We start from the raw sequence: 19,724 nt of genomic DNA, 5'->3' as shown, positions 1-19,724 counted from the left end.
GACCAACCTGCCTCTCTCAATCTGACTTCCAGTGCTGGAATTGGCCCTTCCCGTGAGTCTCATACGCTCAACAGCAGCCGCTTTTCTCTTTGGATTTGTGGTCACTGTTAATCTCTCTCAGCACTCTCATTAGCGTTACTTTGAGCAAGGTCCTAGCCTCCTTGAGCCTGAGGCTGATAGTAATACCATCAGCCTCCCAAGACTCTAGAAGAGGACCTGTTTGGCCTATTTGCCTAACACAAGGCGGAGAAGCTCCCGTCTGTGAGGAATTAATGATCAAATGAGCAGTTCTTTGTAATTCAGTACTTCTTTCAGAGTGGGTGAGAACACAGACTCTACAGTTGAACACAGGATCATCAGGTCCACATCAGAGAAGGCTGGTTTTTGTTTGTCAGGTTGTGAAACCAACGTTTTAGCTTCTTCCTGCTCCCCACCCCGACCCCATCAATGCCTAAATACCATGTTTAAAACAAAACAGTACACACCATAAATCTTACTCTGGGTTAAGAAAAAGTGGTAAATTTAGTTTTTTCTTGTTTCATAGGTCTGAGAAAATTACTCTGGTTTCTGGTCTTCCTTAACAAGGGCAAAGCTCCCAAATCAAATCCCTTTACCCACTTCTTTTTTTAAAAAAAGATTTGTTTTACAGAGTAAGAAAGAAAGAAGGAGTGTGGTGGGGAAGGACAGAGGGAGAGGGAAAGAGACTTTCCAACAGCCCCCTAAGTGCAGGGTCCAAAGACACCCACGGGGCTGGATTCCTGGGCCCCAAGATCATGACCTGAGCTGAAATCGAGTTGGAACCTTAACCTGCTGAGCCACCCAGGCTCGCCCATCACCCATTCCTTTACTTAGTGTGTACAGCTGCAAATCCTCCCAAGAAAAAATGCTTTTGGTGGGTGTTTTCCTCCTATAGCTCTTTTGGAGTGTACCTATTTTCTTCTTCCTGTAGCATTCACAGAGAGTGTGCTATATTTACACACCTCTGTGCTTCCTAATGCATCTCAGTTGCTCCACCACCAAGCAGAAACATCTGTATTCCTGTGAAAGAAATAACTGTGGTAGAAGACCTGCCCAGCAGAATTTCCAAGGCTTAGACCCTCGGCTGTGAATTACAGACCACATCCTACTTATACCTCAGAAACTGATGCGTGGTTCAGCTTCTTGGACGTATTCTCTTTTCCAGTCTGGAATCCATAATGCTTAAGCTATCCAAGGGCCTACAGTTCAGGAATGCTAAGCAAGGAGCAAGCCAGTGCTTGAGTTTAGTCTTTCTGACTAAACATTCTAGGCATGACCTCAGCAATTCTACTCATACCTGTTCCCAGCCTCTGACCTTGATTCTCTGACCCAGCCTAGCAGGTTCAGAGTAAAAACAGGGTGGTTGCCCACTCGGCAGCCTCAAGTCTAGCCTTATCCCTTCTATCCACATTCCTTTAAGGCAAATTATTTCATTATAGATGGGTAAGGGTCCTTTTGAATTGGCCAAGGAGGACTGGCATTTAACAGGTGGGAATAACCAGATCCTTCTTTCAGGTTGAATTTGTGATTGGCATACACAGCAGCAGAGAGGTGATGGAAGCCCAAGGGTTGGGGCTTGGACACAAATTTTCTCACTGACCCCAACATCCCTTCAATGGACTGACACAGTGGCTCCCATGTTCACCATAGTTGTCCCACAGCATAAGACATGGACATTCCCATGCTGTGTGGCAGGGGTGTACATTAAGCCATCAGCATCCACTAATGTCTCAGTCGTCATTCAGATGATCAGATACCTTACTATCACCTGGACAAGGTGAGGAAATGGAACACAGGCAGGTAAATAACAGACCAGGATCATCAGTGGTAGATAGAATGATCATTTGGGGAAAAGCAGATGCAGGCACCTCCTGGAGTCTCTGGGCAGCCTTGAAGAAGCCTGAGGGCACTAGTTACTGATCAGAGAGCCCAGCTTTTCACTTGGGCCAGCTAAAAAAAATATTTTCGCTCTTAAATGTGAACCCAGACTTGTGCGAGAGTGACTATCAGGAACGCATCTGTGTGGTTTGGGTCCAGTGGGTCATGTGGTGCAGGATGTATTTCGGTAAAGGGGCTGCTGCTGTTGCCTCCATGCTAGGATAAGAGCATTTCACTAAACTGCACCAGTTAGATCCCCTCTGCTAAGTGCCCAGGGACACATCTGGCTTCAGTTGAGCACTGAAGGCAGTTTCATGCTTTGTCAAGAATCTTGCTACAAGAAGCATGCTGGCTTAAAAAAAGAAAAAAATCATGTTTAGCATGAAAATCAAGCCAAAGAGAGGCACCTGGGAGGCACAGTGGGTTAGGGCTCAGGTTATGATCCTGGGGTCCTGGGATTAAGCCCCTCATGGGGCTCTCTGCTCAGTAGGGAGCCTGCTTCTCCTTCTTCCTCTGCCTATGGCTCGCCTACTTGTGCTGTCAAATAAATAAAATCTTCAAAAAAAAAACAAAAAACAAAAAAAATCAAGCCAAAGACTCCATTGAGCATTTCATGCTCTTTTCATTGACGCTTTCCTACTAAAAACTAGCCTTCGGTTAAGAGCAACAGGTTTGTGTGTCCTTAGAGACCACAAAGGTAACATTAATGCAAAAGCAAGCCAGGTAAAAGAAAAATGTTAATAAAAGCGTAAATACAAGATTTAATTTGCCTTCCTCTTTAATCTGAGCATAGCAACTATATAAGCACAAAAAAAAAGGGGGGCCACTGAAACCAGCCTTGCAGCAAAGGAGGCAAAAGGGAGTAGTGAGCATGATGGAAATCAGGAGAGAGAGAGAGAGAGAGCGCATACCCAATCCAAGAGGACAGAGAGTGGGGGTTCTCCATGCAGGTGCTGGATTGCTGTATTTCTGCTTTGTCAAGAGAACCCACATATCCAGATTTTAATGTGAAGTCTCCTATTTTTTTTTCTTAATTTCTAATTGTGGTAAAACCCACATAACATAAGAATTACCATCTTAACCATTTCTGAGCATACAGTTCAGTAGTCTTAGTATATTCACATTGTTGCACAACCAATCTCCAGAATTTTTAATCTGGCAAAACTGAAACTCTGTATCCATTAAAAAACAACTCCCCATTCTACCCCTTCCCCCAGACCCTGGCAACCTCCATCCTACTTTCTGTTTCTATGAGTCTGACTACTCTAGATACTTCTTGTATTCTGTAAGTGGAATCACAGAATATTTGTGATTTTGTGACTGGTTTATTTCACTTAGCATAATGTCCTCAAGGTTCATCAATGTTGTAGCATGTGTCAGAATTTTCTTCCTTTATGAAGCTGAATAATATCCTATTATATGTATATGCTACATTTTAGTTATCCAATCCATCCATTGATGAACACTTGGGTTGCTTCCACCCTTGGCTGTTGTGAATAGTGCTCCTGTGAACATAGGTGTGCATATATGAGTCTCTGCTTTCAACTCTTTTGGGTATATGCCCAAAGGTGGTCTTGCTGGCTTATGTGGTAATTCTATGTTTAATTTTTTGAGGCAGTGCCCCACTGTTTTCCATACCAGCTGCACCATTTTACATTCCTACCAGCAGTGCACAAGGGCTTCTCTTTCTCCACATCCTTGCACCTGATTTTTTAATGTTGCAACTAATTCAAGTTTGTATCAAGATACCACTCAAGCCACACAGTTCAGACCAAGTAAACACAGTCCATAACCTGGAACAGTCCTGTGCACAGAGACAGATGTCCACAGGCTTCTGGAAGAATGCATGCTCCTTGATTCCCATCAATAAGCAATGATTCTAGATGACCTCACTTGATAAGGATGATGCCAACACATCATGAAGCTTTGGGTGGAAAAACCTCTCATCGCCCTACTCTTTTATGGAGTAAGAACCTTGTATCATAATCTGACATTAATTTTCTTCTTCTCAAAAAAAATTTGATAGTAACAGGGAAAAAAAATCCAAGTAAAGTATTTTGTTTCTGCACGGATCTGATTCATGAATACCTGGCATTCCTGGTTAAGTTCATCTAAGAAGATAGCCTTCCTCCTATGCAAATGTATATCACTCCCCTCTACGGTCTTTTGTGGATCTTGACTGAATTGTATCTCGCAGTTGAAACAGGGAAAATGCTGCCTCTCTAGTCCATTTCCTGCTTTTATTTTATGCCTAAAATTCATTTCTCAAATAATCTGAAGCCCCATAGTGATACAGCAGAGTGTTAGGTGATGGTTGTAAGTTTGGTTACTGGAGAAAAATGTGTAAAATTTAGTGTAATAAGGGACTAATAATCCTTTCTTCATCTTTTTATACATCTCAAAGTAGATTGAAATGCAGGACAAACACAAAAGCAGGTAGGGAATTTCAGTGCTTGTCATGTTCTATCCTTTGTTCAGCTCCATGGAACACCTGTATTCCCAAGAAATAGCATTTCCTGTGATAGAGGAGCATTTGGAAAACTACCTAAAGGAATACATATATGCAATTCTATTTGAGGACAGCTATAGGAAAAAGGTCTGCTTATGATTTAATGGGCTGTATTCATAGAGACGAGGTTTCTAAATCTTTAACTCATTCTTCCTTTAGGAAAGAGCCATATATAAAGTTGGGCTACTTGGAGATACACTGGATAGATCATGGATAATCATGATTACAGTATGCCACAGGAATTAAATCCTATAATAACCAATTCTGACAAGATGATTGCAAATATAATCGTTTTTCCTCACTGGGGGGTCACTGCTCTTGTATACAGTTCCTCATTAGCTGTTCCCAGGTGATTCTGCATGGTAGGGCAGCCTCTTCACTAATATAAGAAAGGAAAGAAAGGAGGAGGAGAAGGAAAAGGTGAAGAGGGAAGGAGGAAATGCACATTTTAAAAACACTTAATGTAAGTGAGGCATGTGCAAAGTGCTTTAGATGTATTACTTTATTTATTCAGTACTTACAACAGCCTTGTGAGATAGGGTCTCATCTCTTTTTACAAAAAGAAAAACCTTAGTTTTTTAAGTGAGAGGTTAACTGACTTATCCAAGTCATACAGCTTAGGAAGTGGCTAGTCTAGGATTCTATGCCAGGCTCAACGTCTTGGCATAAAACATCTTTGCTGAGATGGTTGGTGGGTCCCCAATTTTACATAAACAAGAACAAGAAGATGGTGTAACCACCTGAAAATACTCAGGATAAATCTCTGCTCTTGGCAACCACTCAGACACTGGCTTTTCTTCTCTGAAAGACAGCATCTGTCCATATCATTTAGAAGGAAATCTAATAACTGCACGAAAACACAAGGAATGTTAAAGGAGCAACCTAAACTACTTGATACCAAGTTTTGAAGGCTGTCAAGGCCCTAACAGCTAGAACTTTTTCAATGGAAGATAGATTTTCTTCTCAAGTACAGAAAAGCACAAAAATATATACAAATCCCAAAGGCAGTATCAAATGGTTTGTTAGCCACCAGCAGTTTTGCAAAGATTATATATCCCTCTACAGAAAATACCTTACGCTACTAGTTTTGCCCTTTAGATAGTTCAGAACAGCTGTCATGGAAGATTCCTCTAGATTAGGGTCTGCTTTCAAGAAAAAGAGGCTACAAAATGCACACTCGTGGTATGTATGTTTAGGCAGAATTCAGTATTCACTTCTATAAAATTGTGGTTAGAAAAAGGTCTTCCACAGCTCACTGATATGCCCAGATCACTTGGATTGGGGGTTTATTTGGTTGTTTTTTATTTTGTTTGTTTTATTTTGGTTTCGGTTTTTTGTTTGTTTGTTTGTTTTCTTGTTTTTAGGATTAGTTAGAGTAAGGTGACTACAGTGGGGAAGAAAATAGTTTGATGTCCATAAAAGGGCACAGGGTTCTGTCAGGATGTTGTTTTTTCCACATCAACTTCAAGGACACAGAGGTATCTAACCCATTACCAAATAGAATCTAATAGCATAATAGTAGCCTTTAAAAAAAAAAAGCCCAATTTCACTTGATGTCTCTACTATTCCTTCATGGAAAACTACTTGCTTTGATTTTATTCTACTGTGACTGAGTATGATTTCATGGCCTTTCTAAACTTTCTATTAAGGAACAACATGGCAGGTGGAAGGATAATCCCCGAACCATAAAGACTTGGGACAATTTTACTGAACTTGAAACATTACCCTAAAACACATATTTACGGTAAAATCTGGGAAGGTGCAGGAAAAGCACTCATTTTCACTCTAAACTATTTTAAGTGGCAACAACACAGCGTACTTACCAAAATTCTGCTTTGTCATGTCAGCTTTCTATCGTCCATTCATGCAGCAGCTTCACAAAATCACCCCGGGCTTCTGCATTGAATGCATGTGCCTACCTCATTGCTTTGAAATCAGTGCCATTCTAATCCAGCAGGATAATTTTACCAGTGAAGTCATCAGAATTTGTTAGGCCATCTTCCGTAGCTCTAGGAAGAGCTGTGTTTGTCAAAGTACCTTTAAATCTAAGGAGTCTGAGTATACACATCAGATTGCATTTCAGCAAGACTCCTTTATGATTGTCCCCCATTTCATCATTATTTTTTCAACTCAAAACAATAAAAATTAATTTCACTTATGAGTTTAGATTGGTCAATTACTTCAAAATCACAACGGTATCTGTCTGGTATCTATAAAGGATAGATACCTTTTATGGAGCTATCTATATAAAAAATAGATATCTCTTTAGAAATTTTGAGGTCATTAGATGTTATTGCCTAGAGAAAAAAAGTCCTTTCATTCACGATTTGCTCAAAACTAAGCTTGCAGCTTTGCAAAAAATATACTATTTACATATAAATATATAATATACAGCACTGTATAAGTTTAAAGTGTAAGTGATTTGACTTAACATATATTATGAAATGATGACCACAGTAAGCTTAGTTAACATCCACCAACTCATATAGATGCCAAAAAGAAAAAAGTGTTTTTTTCCCTTGTGATGAAAACTCTTAGGATCTCCTTAACAACTTTCAAATATGTCAGACAGCGGTGTTAACTATAGTCATCATGTTGTACACTGAGGACTTTTCTAAACACAAGTTCCTATTAGTTCAATGCCACTTTCGGCTTACTAAATCATATATATGTGAACTTAAAAAAAAAATAGCCTGGACCCTTTCCCAAGAACTTCCTTCCACTGCATGCATTACTGCTGCCCCTTTTCGGATCATGAGTGTGAATTATTTTCATGGCTCTTGGCCATAGCCAAGACAGCCTGAGCTTGCTTTCCATCCCTAATAATAATTATGTTCTATATAATAATAATTATTATTATCCTTTCTCCCGAGTAGAAAAGTGACTGGACCAACCCAAAAGGACTAGGCTCTTCTTCCTCTGATCCAGATTTTCTTCTGTTGCAGATTGGATTTGAGGACCCTCCCCTCCAGGTACAGGCCGCAGCTTCAGGGAGTGGGAACGGAGCTGATTCTGAGCCAGCCCGTCATGTCTTCTCCTTTTCCTGGTTGAACTCCCTGAGTGAATGATGTTCATTCCAAGTGCTGCCCTTTGTCTGCCTGGCTGAGATGCACACCAGCAGCAGGGAACCTAGGTGAAATTAATATGATGCAGGTGATGAAAGGGACCTCTGAACAGGATTTCTGCAAAAAAAAGAAGAAACCTTTTAATTCCAGATGACTTTCCAGAGGGAAAACAATTTTGAGAAAATAGTTGCTGAAAGTATTGGAAAAAAGAAACTTGACCTTATGCAAATCTTTTATTGTGTGGGAAACATTATGAAGAGTATGTAGGTGTGATACGTGTGTGTCCGTAACAAGTGGCAAGTGTAAAAAAAGTGTGCACTACACTCTTGTCTCTAATAGGCACTGGCTTTTGTTATAATATCATAGTAGCTCTCTCTTTCTTCTTCTTTAAAATTGCAGTTGGTCAGTGAAATTCAGAAGTGACTGATTTATCAATATATGGACAAAAGGTAAATCATTGACCAAAGATATGAAACATTTTACAAAGGTTTCCTCTTTTCCATAACAGATGTCACTGAGGTATATCTAGAAATGTTCCTTAGCTCTGGTGACACTTCTTAGTCCAGAAGGCTGAAGGCCTAAGACATTTCTGGTGAATTTTTCTGATCGTAGTTAGATGTGCAGATATCAAGCACTTGAATTGAAAAAGAATTTCCAACAGGAACTGTCTATTTTCTTATGTATCTACTGAGGCACAAACCTGGTGAACCATAGAATAACTGTGTGTATTTAAATGTCTATACACACACAATACATATTTAAAATACATTATATATTTAAATCATGATTTATTTGTCCCACCATAATGCCTCTTTCAAAAGTATTACTTTATTCTGTATGAACTCTTAAATAAATGCTGTTTTTAACAACTTAGTCTTATAATGACTTATTCAGTGTTTCATGTGATCTTATTAATATGTTAGTCAAGTGTATTCAAAGGGTCCCAAGGGAAGAAGCATCTTCATACATCCAAATTAATTTCGGAGTATTATACATTCAACTGAATTTTTTTTTAAGTTATAACTCAACTACCAAAGATAAATGCACTGTAAAACTAATTGGATGTGCCTGTTCCATTTTCAAAATGCACACTTTATATTCTTAAGAATTACAGTGATGAGGATTGGTATAGATATAAATGAGAAGAGCATTTGTGAAGTTATTAAAGTCAAAATATTTTTTATATAAAACATTTTCCCAAGTGCCATTTTATAGCAATTAAATTCGTTGCTTTAAGTAGAGAAGCTTTCAAGTTTTTCCTATTAAAAGCAGGCACTGAAATAGCATAGAAAAAGTATATCTTTGGTACCAAATAGTAGCTTGATAAAGTGAGTCTTTCTCATACCAAAAACAAAAAACAAGCAGTGTTGGCCCTATAGTTTGGAGGAATGTCTTGCAAACCTCTCTCCTCTTTGCCTTTCCTCTTTCCCTGCCCTCTACAGTTATTTAACATTTTATAGTTAATCGGGGTTAATTATTATTTCCATTATGAATTGATCTCCTATTCATAGAATTATCAAGTCTTAAAGCTGGAAGAAACTTCCCAAATTATTTTAACTTAACCTCAGAGGTGTAATCTGACGTACAGAGAGGCAATTGCAGTATCTGTATAAGCCACTGGTGTATGTTTGCATTTTTAGTAGGAAATTAATGCAAGGAGTTTTGTTTTCTCTTGTGCTGAAGTCAGGGTGAAGAAAGCCAGTAGCTGAGAGCTTTACTCCTACGAACATGGAAAAGGAAAAATAAAGTCACCATTATCTTTGAAGCTTTTATTAAAAATATAAATATTCAACATTCTCTTACACAACCAAATTGACCAAGGATTGGAAAGATGTTTTATTACTGAAACGTTTACAAGGAAAGGTTGATTCAAAGAGCTTACAGATTTTGTTTCACCCACCCAAGAGAATGACATTCTCTTTGGCTCAGACCACAACAAAATAAATTGGGTGACTTCTGTCTGCTTCAAAACATTTCCTTCTGGGTCTATACTTTCTAAACACCATTAAAGACACCTGGAAATGGAAACTCAGAGTAGACAATACAAATAACATTTTGTTGCTGTTACTGCACGTGAATACACTTTGTGCATGCTAATTAAGGAGTATAGGCTCTCTCGCTGTATATCTGCTAGGCTTCAAGCTATAAAAAAATAAACAAATGGTATTAGAGCAATGCGATGATACAGGATACTTTATTATTTTCTTTTTTTTTTAATTTTTTTTCTTGTGTGCTAAATGCTGCATCTTTTTGGCCCAAACGCACCGTTTTATTTCCCAATAATCTCCATCAGTTTCCTGTTGCTGTGAGCTTGCTGCGCTAACTGCTCAGCCCTGGCCATTTCCAAGACTTCTCGTAAGAGGTGGAAGGTGAGATCCAGCGAGATGGGAGGTTCCTCGGATCGCCTCTCCCTCTCCGGTATCTCCTGGCGGCTGCCGAGGGCGTTCTCGGCTCTGCGCTCGGCGGGACTTGCGGGGCTGTCGAGCGGGCGCCGGGGCAGCGGCAGCTGCTGCAGCAAAGCGCGGAAAAAGTTGGCAGCCGCCTCGTCCGGCGAAAGGCGGCTGCCGCTGCCGCCAGCGACAGGTGAAGAGGCGGGCAAGAGGGGAGCAGCGGGGCTCTTGTTGAGGTTACCCAGGCGGAGGAAATATTCCTCCCCCATGCGGAGCAGGACGGGCCGAGCCTGCGGCTGTTGGGGCTGCTGGGGCTGCTGCGGCAGCTGGAAGAAATCCAGGGGCTGGGGGTGCTGCGGGGCCTGCCGGGCGCCCGGGATGGGCTCCCGACTGAGGAGGGCCCTGCATGGCGGGCAGGGCAGGAGAGCCACTAGCAAGACGCCCGCGGACAAGAGCAGCGGCAGCCGCATGGTAGGGGCGCTCGCTGCGGCACAGAGGTGGGCGGAGAGAGGAATGAGAGAAGAGAGAAAGAAAGAGTTGGTCAGAGTTTAGCTCAAATGGGAGGTGCGCTTGGGGTCTTTTTACCGGATACGCACAGACGTGCCTCGGGGGTTCAGGCAGGCACTGTCCGCGGTGCTGAAGCTCTCGAACTAGGACTTCTCGAGTTGGAGTGAGCTTGGGGGGGGGCGGTTCAGGAAAGGGGATGCCTACAGGGCTCAGCACTAAAGCTCAGCCCCTCGTTCGGGCTGGAGTGACCCTTCTTCCGAGACCCTCGAAGGGTCTCTGAGTCCCCTTTCTAATGATCCCCAAAACCGATTCCCCGAACTCTAGAGAAGATCTACAAATTTTAGATCTCACTCCCACCCCCCGCCCTCTCCGGATCTTTCAGCGTTGTCCTCCAAATTGAGAACTGCTGCCTCCTCCTCCTTTTTCTCCATCCCAGCCCTTGCGTCCTTCTCTCGGGGGTCGAGATCGATGGCGGGGACTCGTCTACAAGGCCAGCGAGGAGTAACTGGTAGCAGCCGTCTAAGTTTGCTTTTGACACATCCCGGCTACTACAGGAATCTTGAAGCACAGTCAGCAAACACACACACGCACACACACAGGCGCACACACACTCACACACATACTCTCAAAGGGACACCCGGCTCCGCCGCGCACACCATGGCAGTTTAGGCAATGCAAAGTTGGAGGCGCGTTTCCGTCTAAGCGCTCCCTACCTTCTGAGGTGCTTCTGCAGGTGAGTGGGGCGCTGCCGCCTCTCTGCAGAGGGACGTCTGCGGGGCTTTTTCAGGGGTTTTCTTCCCTTCGCCTTTCTGTCCTCACTCTCTTTTTCTTCCCCTCTTATCTTTCTCTTCAGTCTCTCAACGGACTTGGGCTCTGAGTTTCTCCACAACAGAGCCTGGAGTGGGATTTTATAGCGTCGACCCTCTTCAGAAACCACGCAGCATTTGCCTAATAAGCTGACGCTCTCTTGACAGCTCGATTGCGTGCTGCCTCTGCTCCTGCATAAATCATAGGGCCCTGCCAGAGAACGAGGGGCAGAGTTTTGCTATCTCAACACTGAATCTCACATCCAATTATATCAACAGATATTTATCGCCTCCTTGGTGACGTCAATGAGCCCTAAAATGGAAGGGCTTCTTATGACTTGTCCATTGACAAAAATTCTTGAATGAGATTTCCCAAGTGTGAAAACATACTGATCTCTTACTATGAAAGGTCGAATTCGGGGTCAGAAGGACATCGAATGAGAGGGGAGGGGGAAAAGAAAGTGTGAGGGACAGGAGGTCTATCAATGCACAGTCCTATGGAGAAAGCAGCAACCAGTTCTAAGGGTTGGATCTGGATCCTCCTCTTTCCTCTCCCTCCTAACTTCTCTGACCAGTTGTCTCTGGCAACACCTCAGTATCTGAAAATCATCCTTTGCTAGAGACAGGTGTTGCATCAACTTTCCGCCTGGTTAAGAATGATGAACAAGTAGATAGGATTGTGGGGATATCTAGCTTTTAAGCCTCTACCTGCTTTTTCTTCCCAAGAGCAAATAAAGGAATTATGAGTCTGCAGAAGCAAGACCAATAAGTCTCTTGAAATGAGGCTCAAGTTTAAAAAAAAATGATTGGCAGGAGCTGCTTTCCATAATGAAGTGGCCCAAACTAGGGTCAGTTGGGGATGTAGTGAGATTTTAAATTCCCCCAGAACTTCACTGCTCCCTCTTTGTCTCTCCTGTCAGAATCCAAAATTAATAGTGGATTTTCTTATTCTCAAATTAGAGAGAGAAAGGATTTGTGAGAGGTGTATGAGTTATACAATCTTCATTTGGTCTACCTGATGCAAACCCAGTGAAAGAAGCATTCATTCTAACTTCCGGTTTTATATTGGGAAAGGCTCAAACTGCCTGATAATAGGGCTGAATTCATCTCCTGTACTTTTCATTGATGAATACTGAGCCCATAAAAAGGTAATCTCATTCATTTTATTTCTAAATACTATTAACATCCATTATAGTATCCAACAGGGACACCCAGATTGTTGTTGGTTTTTTTCTTAATCATTTTTTTTTCCCAAATTTAAATGCATGGAAACCTGATAAATACATAAATGCTCTCTGCTACCACAGAATGGAATGCTAAGCTTGTAAAATCATACTCAAATTTCAAATTAAATTGACACTATCATATAAGTAGGAGGCCGTTATCTCTAATTTTGCAGTTCAAAATGAAATTCCAAATTCTGGTATCTGTGATTTAATTCAGCTTCTAGATAACCATGAGTTATTTATCAGAAATCTCCTGTTGCTCATTTCTGGTTAGCCCTGCTGCTTTTTTGGTATCTACATGATAAAAGATGCAATACATATTTCAACTCCCATTTTGGGTCTATACTAATCCACAACTGCTCTTAGAAACAAAAGGAAGGTAGAAAGAGAAATGCTGGCAGTTTCCAGAGAATTCAGCCTATAGTTGGATCATTGTACTATGGAACATACTTTTAGATGAAATGTACATAAGAGAACAAAGACGTGTCTTCTGGGAAATACGTAGGTTGTTAATGGAAAATGAGAATTATAGAAAAAGGTTGAGTTTCTATAGGGAAGCAGTGTTTTATGTTGATGAGGGCATACAGAACCTTGGTTTTTGTTACTGTGAGCTTTTTTTCCCCTTTGAGTGGAACTTAACTTTTTGTTTAATTTCCTTTATGATCCCTTTACTGTCCCCAGTGGCAGAATCAGCTTAGAGGTCAATCTGGAAGTAGAAGTAGATTTGGAAGTTCAGGTAAATGGATACAGAAAAAGAACTAGGAAAAGGATAAGACCATGGGTTTAGCTGGGAAGGCCTGAGAGGTTCCTCCAGAGAAGATATACATTTTGGACTCTGACTAACCCTACATCCCTTCAGATCTCTCTCCTTTGGGCCATATGAAGGATGTTTTAGTATAGTTTCCTCTTCACTGTTGAATTTTTGCTGTCAAATTTTCCTGGAGTAGGTAGTTGGTGGGGACAGAGTTGCTCTGAATAGGGTGAGGACAAAAGGCCTGGATCCCAGAGGAGGAGGAACTGAGTAGAACAGCCCTTACTCAGTGATTAATCCAAAAGATCTCATCATATCACTGACTTGAAGAGATCATTCCATTTAAATGAAAACCAGAGATAACCTCTGGTGACTTACCTAGTTAGTGATAAAGTTAGAATTAGAATCCAGTTCTTTTGACTAGCAGCCTATACGATTTCTGTAACATAACAATACCTTTGAACCTCCCCCTTTTCTAGGAGACACACAAACAAATAGACACGAGAAGATAAAGTTAGATAAAGTGAAACATTCACACACCAACCCTAAACTTTCTTTTATTAAGAAATCTCCTAAGGCATGAGACCACAGAGATTTTCTTTGCATACTGATGCCCCAGCACTTCATCTTAAATCTCTGGGTGCACACACTGCAATTTACCTTTCAGCTGAATCTTGTATTATAATGTGAAGCTTTTAAATGTATTGCCAATTTACAATGCATTAGTTTGATCTTCCACCTTAGTTCATGTTGGAGAAAAGGGATCTTTGGATGAAATACAGAGTTCTGTGGTTCTCAAAATAATTATATAAATGTGTGACTGGAGAAATAATATGATGCAGAGGACTTATATGTGCAGTAAACTGATAGTCCATAAAAATCACCACGGATAGATCTGATCCTACATGTAGGAGTAACTAGTCACTGGAGAACCAATTTAAATGCTTTTAGAACCTAAAAACACAAGCCAAGGAACATGGGCATAAAAATAGTGATTACTTTACATTTTAAACCACATTTTTTCAATAAAAACGTATAGGATATAGTTAAATTTTGAAAGACATGGCACAGTAGCCCAATTAATAAAGAAATATCAGATGTAATAGAACTGCTGGGCTTATCCTTGGCATCTGCATCTCCTTGCACTTTTGAGGAACACCCCAACATGTGCTACTATTAGCAAAATTCATGGCAAACAAAGACAGTCTCCAAGTTTGCTAACTGAAACTTTTGTTGAAAGGAATCTACCATCTCCAATGACAGTCTTTTAAAAAGTCTAGGGTAGACAGATGTTTTGGTAACTGTTTGTGCTTCAGCTATGTTAGTAACTGCCTTCAGCTTCCATAGGTAGGACTAGGGAAAGGATCTCAAATAGCACAACTACCTAACTGCTTTACCACTAATGATAACTTCTATTATCAAAGCTACTTATCCCTTGTAGAAATTTGGAAAAAATCAGGAAAGTATAAAGAAGAATATAAGATCCTCAATTCCAAAATTGACAGATAATCTCAGTTAATATTTTGTGTCCCTTGAGAATTTTTCCTGACACATACATTTATGTAATTGAGATAATAATATGCTTCCAATTTTGAATCTCTGCTTTAAAAAAGAAAACAATCTCTCTTATTTAAAACATAAAAGTTATTGGTTGAAGGAGTCTTTTCCAGATTCCTAAATTAGGCTTAGGATCTGTGCTCAGTGCTCTCCTAACATCATGAATGTCCATCATCATAGAGTTCACATTTTTAAATAGTTACTGGTAAATATGTCTTCCTTTCTGGACTGTAAGCTGTGTGGCAGAGACTTGATTGTCTTTATAAACTTCCATATTCAATACTCACAGCCCTAGCACAGTACCAAAACACAGTAGATAAACAACACACCTTCTACATAGATGAACTACAGAAAATGTGTTGAATGAAGTATAGAAAATGACCCATAAGCCACCCATCAAAAAATAACTAGATGAACATTTTATAAAATTTTGCAGTCTGCTTTTTTTGTTTAAAATATCTCAAATATTTTCCTATATCTAAATAATATCCATTTTATTGACTGTAAGGAGATGTACCACAATTTCTATACATTCCTCATTTTAGATCACCATACTAATGACCTGCTTTGTAATTTTTCTTCTACACCTTGTCCTTGTACCTTTAGGTACTACATCTACAGAATCATTTTCTGATCTTTCAAATATAAATAATATCTCTTAACTTCCAGATGGTTATGAGAATATTAGTATCACTTCAGCTTTTCAGCCTCCTGCATCTTTATCTCCCAGGCTCTCTCCTCTGTACTTTTACTTCTAGGTTGTCAGTGTTAATCTTTTTATAATCATAGTTAAATCTTCAGTGTTTTGATTATAGATTGATCCTAAAGTCAAAAAGCAATACAGGTTTTTAACCATTGACTATGTAAAAGTTGTTTGCTGCATAACAAAGTCATAGACTCTGATTATATCTCCTTTCTTGTTTTTGTTTTACCAAATCATCTTTTTTCATATTCAACAGTCTGGTTTTTCCTAGAATTATTCTCTTAATTTTGGTCCCCCCCCCAATTTTCTATCATGACAATCTTATCAAGCCTCCCCTTCTATTTAAGACCCCTCCCCTTGAGCATTATGACATCCTGCTTTAGACTGGTTACTTTCTAAATCTGGTGCACAAAATTCAGTTCTCAATTAAATTCATTATCTAGAACCACATGATTTATTTCTTCCTGATTTCTGAGTGTATTTTGCTGGAGCACATCCACAGTTAGCTTTCTAAGAAAGGATGTATGGTAAGTAGATTTTCTGACTTCTTGCATTTCTGAAAATTATTTTATTTTATTCATATAATTGCTTTCAATGATACTTTAGCAAGGTACATAATTCCAGGTTGAACACAATCTTCCTATAGGACTTTGAAAGTATGGTTCCCTGTGTTTTATCATCCAATGTTGCTGATAAAAAAAATCCAATTTATTCTGATTCTCATTTCTATATAGGACCCTTTTCCCTCTCATTCACACTTGATGATTTTCGTATTTTCTCTTTGTTGCTGATATTCTGAAATTTCACAATGATATTCGGTCTTTTTTCATTTATCTATTTGAATTTGGGGATTCTTGTTCTTTAAGTGTTTAAAAATTTCTTGTATTATTTTTATGATTTTTTTCCATTTTCTGTTCTTTCTTTCTGGGACTTTTATTGTAAGATGTACCTTCCCTGTTGGTCCTCTCTGTTCATTATATTCTCTCTTTTTAAGGCTCTTTCTTTTGTTTTCTACTTTTTGGGAGGACTCCTAAATATCCTCCAACTCCTCAATTAGTTTTATTTTATAGCCATATATTCAATTTCCAGGCCTTTTATTCTTTCTTCATCCTTTCTTCATAGCCCTTATTTTTGCTTTACAGTATAATCTCTTGTCAAATTTCTTTAAGAATATTAACTAGGACGGGACGCCTGGGTGGCGCAGTTGGTTGGACGACTGCCTTCGGCTCAGGGCGTGATCCTGGAGTCCAGGGATCGAGTCCCACATCAGGCTCCCAGCTCCATGGGGAGTCTGCTTCGCTCTCTGACCTTCTCCTCGCTCATGCTCTCTCTCACTGTCTCTCTCAAATAAATAAATAAAATCTTTAAAAAAAAAAAAAAAGAATATTAACTAGGAAAATTAGTCTTCTTTCTCTAAATCATCTATTCCATCTATGATCATTAAAAAGAATTTATTTGGGACGCCTGGGTGGCTCAGTTGGTTGGACGACTGCCTTCGGCTCAGGTCGTGGTCCCGGAGTCCTGGGATCGAGTCCCGCATCAGGCTCCCAGCTCCACGGGGAGTCTGCTTCTCCCTCTGACCTTCTCCTCGCTCATGCTCTGTCTCACTGTCTCTCTCTCAAATAAATGAATGAAGTCTTTAAAAAAAAAAAAAAAAAGAATTTATTTACTTTGGCTTCTCTATTTTATGTTGGAGACGTCCCTTAAATCCCTTAAGGTAACCTTTGTATAAATGGTGGCTCTCTCACATTTAAGAATTGGGTGACACAAAGCTGGCTGGGAGCTATCCATGAAGAAAAAGGACCTTGTTATCAAGCAGCCTTCCATTTAGGGTGATTAGAAAGACAGCAAAACAGTCAATACTGTGGGATGTAATATCCATCAATGTCAAATTATAGAAAACTTTACTGTGACACTATTCAACTTCAATTGAGGAAAATTTATGTATTAGTTTGTTAAAACTGCCAACACAAAGTGCCATAGACTGGGTGGTTTAAAGAGAAATTTATTTTCTCACATCTTCAGATTAAGGTGTTAGCAGGGCTGACTTCTTCTGAGGCCTATTTCCTTGTCTTGCAGATGGCCATCTTCTTCCTGTGACTTCACATGGTCTTTCATCTGCGTATATGTCTTAATCTCATCTTCTTACAAGGACACCTCTTATACTGGATGAAGGCCCATCCATATAACCTCATTTTAGTTTAATTACCTCTTTAAAGGCCTTATCCCCAAATATAGTCACATTTTGAGGTACAGGGGTGGGGAGTGGTGGTTGTAAGAACTTCAACATATGAATGTTGGGGGGATGTAATTCAGCCAATCACAACATACTTTACAAATGTTTATTTCTTTGCTTTTTGCCTAACAGGTAGATATTTGAATGTTCAGTGTTCTCATAAAGAAGGAAAGATTGGTAGAGGGATTAACTCTTCCATATATAGACCTTCAAGTATGCTCCCTATTTTCACCCCTTTTCTCCTTCCTGCCTTTGGCAATACTTGGAGTTTCTAAGTCCTGAGCCCCTCCTAAGTTCTGCAGGTGGGATTCTTCCTCAGCTGTCTGCTCCTTTGTGTGGCTTCTGCAAAGACTTCTATACCTCCTACATAAGATACTCCATCTTCTCTGTTTTCCTTCTACAGCTACCCCTTTGCAGACCCATTATAGCTGCATCCTCTGCCTTGTTTCCTCAGCTACCACTTCATCTTCTCTGTTATTTCAGAAGTTTGTTAAAGCCTCTTATCTGCTTATGGTCCTCATCCTATTCTCTTTATCATTTGGGGTTTATACTGTCATTTTAATGGGATCTCAGAGGGAGGGAAGGCAAACACCCATGTATTTTGGAAAGACTTCTGAATAGAGAAAAGTAGATTGTTAGAGAGGAGACTGGAGGAACAGGAGGCAGATAAACAACCTATAGTCTTTTGGTCATTACAACTGGGCCTCTGTAGCAAGAACATCACATGCTAGTGATGCCAAGAGCTGTATAAGACAATGGCAGGGTCTCCTATGATTGCTCCAGGAGCCTGGGACACTACCTGTGGGCAGCCACACTCCTTTTTAGTGAAGGGGTAGGGCTTCCTTTCAGTTCCCCATCAGTCAATAATTCTCTCAGCATCCAGAAATCACTAGGTGTCTCATCTCCTTTCCTCAGAAAATGGTAAGGATTTTATTATTTGTCCCTTTATTTTTTCCAAAAGTTAGGAAGTAACTAACTCTAGGGAGATGACTCAGAGCTACAGAAAAGGGGCACGTTTCTGCTTCTCTAACAAGCCCTTGCCTTGATAGACATGACTGACCTTTCTATTTACATCATAATACATTGAATTTTCTGTTTTAGGCTCCAGATAATGGATGGAGGGCAGTGAGAAGATGTGTGTGAACTTTGTGTCATGAAGGGCAATTTGCAGCAACTAATCATCTTACAATAGTTGGTCATCGACCAAGCATCCTGCATAGGTATTTATATTCATGAACATTTCTCAACTTTAAAGAAAGATTTCTCAAAGAGCTCTCCTAGGAATGTTACTGGTGTTACAAAGGGAAAATAACAGAGGAGCGGGGGAGGATATGAAGAAAAGTTAAACACATTTTTTTACTGCAAAAGTTTCTAGTACTTTAAAATATTTTTCCTGCACTGTAAATATTCAAGTCTTCAGCATTTCCCACTTATTTGACCACAAAGCAAGTATAATGTGGGACTAATCGGGAGATATAATAAGTCAAGGCATTTCATGGAGAGTCCAGCTTTACTCTTTGGCATCCATATTAAAGTACATGACTAGAACTACTGAGTCATCTTCTACGACTCCTGGGAAAAACTTTAAGGCTGACACTTTTTACCCTTGAAGAAAGGGTTTCAAGAGAGGGTATCTATTCCAATGCTTCTCAGGATTATCTGCCCTGGAAAGGGTCACATGGGAAAGAGCTGTAGAACTCTTCCTCACCACCCATAACTGGTCAGGTCTAATGCATACCTTCTCGTGAGGAGAAGAAGATGATCTCTATGGTAATTTAACTCAGTCAAAATCTGTGAGCCCACCTTGCAAAGGAGGACCTTCTTTGGGTATGAAAAGGCAGAAGTGTCCTAGACAAAACTGTTTGCAATGGGAGATACTAGGTTTTTCACTAAAAAAAAAATTCGGTCACTCAAGAGACAGGATACAGTGAGGGCTGTAAAGGTGGACAGAGCAATGAGCAGTCAATATTTAAGAGCTGTGGATTTCAAAGATGTTGTTCCTGGTTGGTGTAGACCTTTTCTGAACCTTGCTACAAGCTCTTTTCATCTCCAAGGCTTCTGTCATTCACCTGTGGGAA

General features: G+C 40.1%; 2 protein-coding genes across 2 annotated transcripts in view; one reads left to right on the top strand and one right to left on the bottom strand.

The window, feature by feature from the left end:
- TRIM55 (tripartite motif containing 55) overlaps positions 1–7,568 on the top strand; it is a 42,389-nt gene extending 34,821 nt beyond the window's left edge. Inside the window, exon 10 of the mRNA XM_044245522.1 lies at positions 7,351–7,568. Coding sequence (XP_044101457.1) covers positions 7,351–7,473 — 123 coding nt within the window. The 3' untranslated portion in view covers positions 7,474–7,568. The remainder of the gene's footprint in view (positions 1–7,350) is intronic.
- A 1,656-nt stretch (positions 7,569–9,224) lies between these two features.
- On the bottom strand, positions 9,225–11,407 carry CRH (corticotropin releasing hormone). Its single transcript, XM_044245523.1, has 2 exons — positions 11,081–11,407; positions 9,225–10,344 (listed from the first exon to the last, which is right to left on the bottom strand). The coding sequence occupies exon 2, from the start codon at positions 10,328–10,330 to the stop codon at positions 9,740–9,742; it is 591 nt and encodes a 196-aa protein (XP_044101458.1). The 5' UTR covers positions 10,331–10,344; positions 11,081–11,407; the 3' UTR covers positions 9,225–9,739.
- Between the last annotated feature and the right edge of the window lie 8,317 nt (positions 11,408–19,724).

The sequence above is a fragment of the Neovison vison genome, chromosome 4, assembly GCF_020171115.1.
Source record: "Neovison vison isolate M4711 chromosome 4, ASM_NN_V1, whole genome shotgun sequence".
NCBI lineage: Eukaryota > Metazoa > Chordata > Mammalia > Carnivora > Mustelidae > Neogale > Neogale vison.
Note: the sequence above shows the minus strand (reverse complement) of the source record. Positions and strands in the feature narration are given on the sequence as shown.

Excerpts from the sequence above, each read along its gene's own strand:
- CRH (XM_044245523.1), bottom strand. The coding sequence starts at position 10,330 with ATGCGGCTGCCGCTGCTCTTGTCCGCGGGCGTCTTGCTAGTGGCTCTC.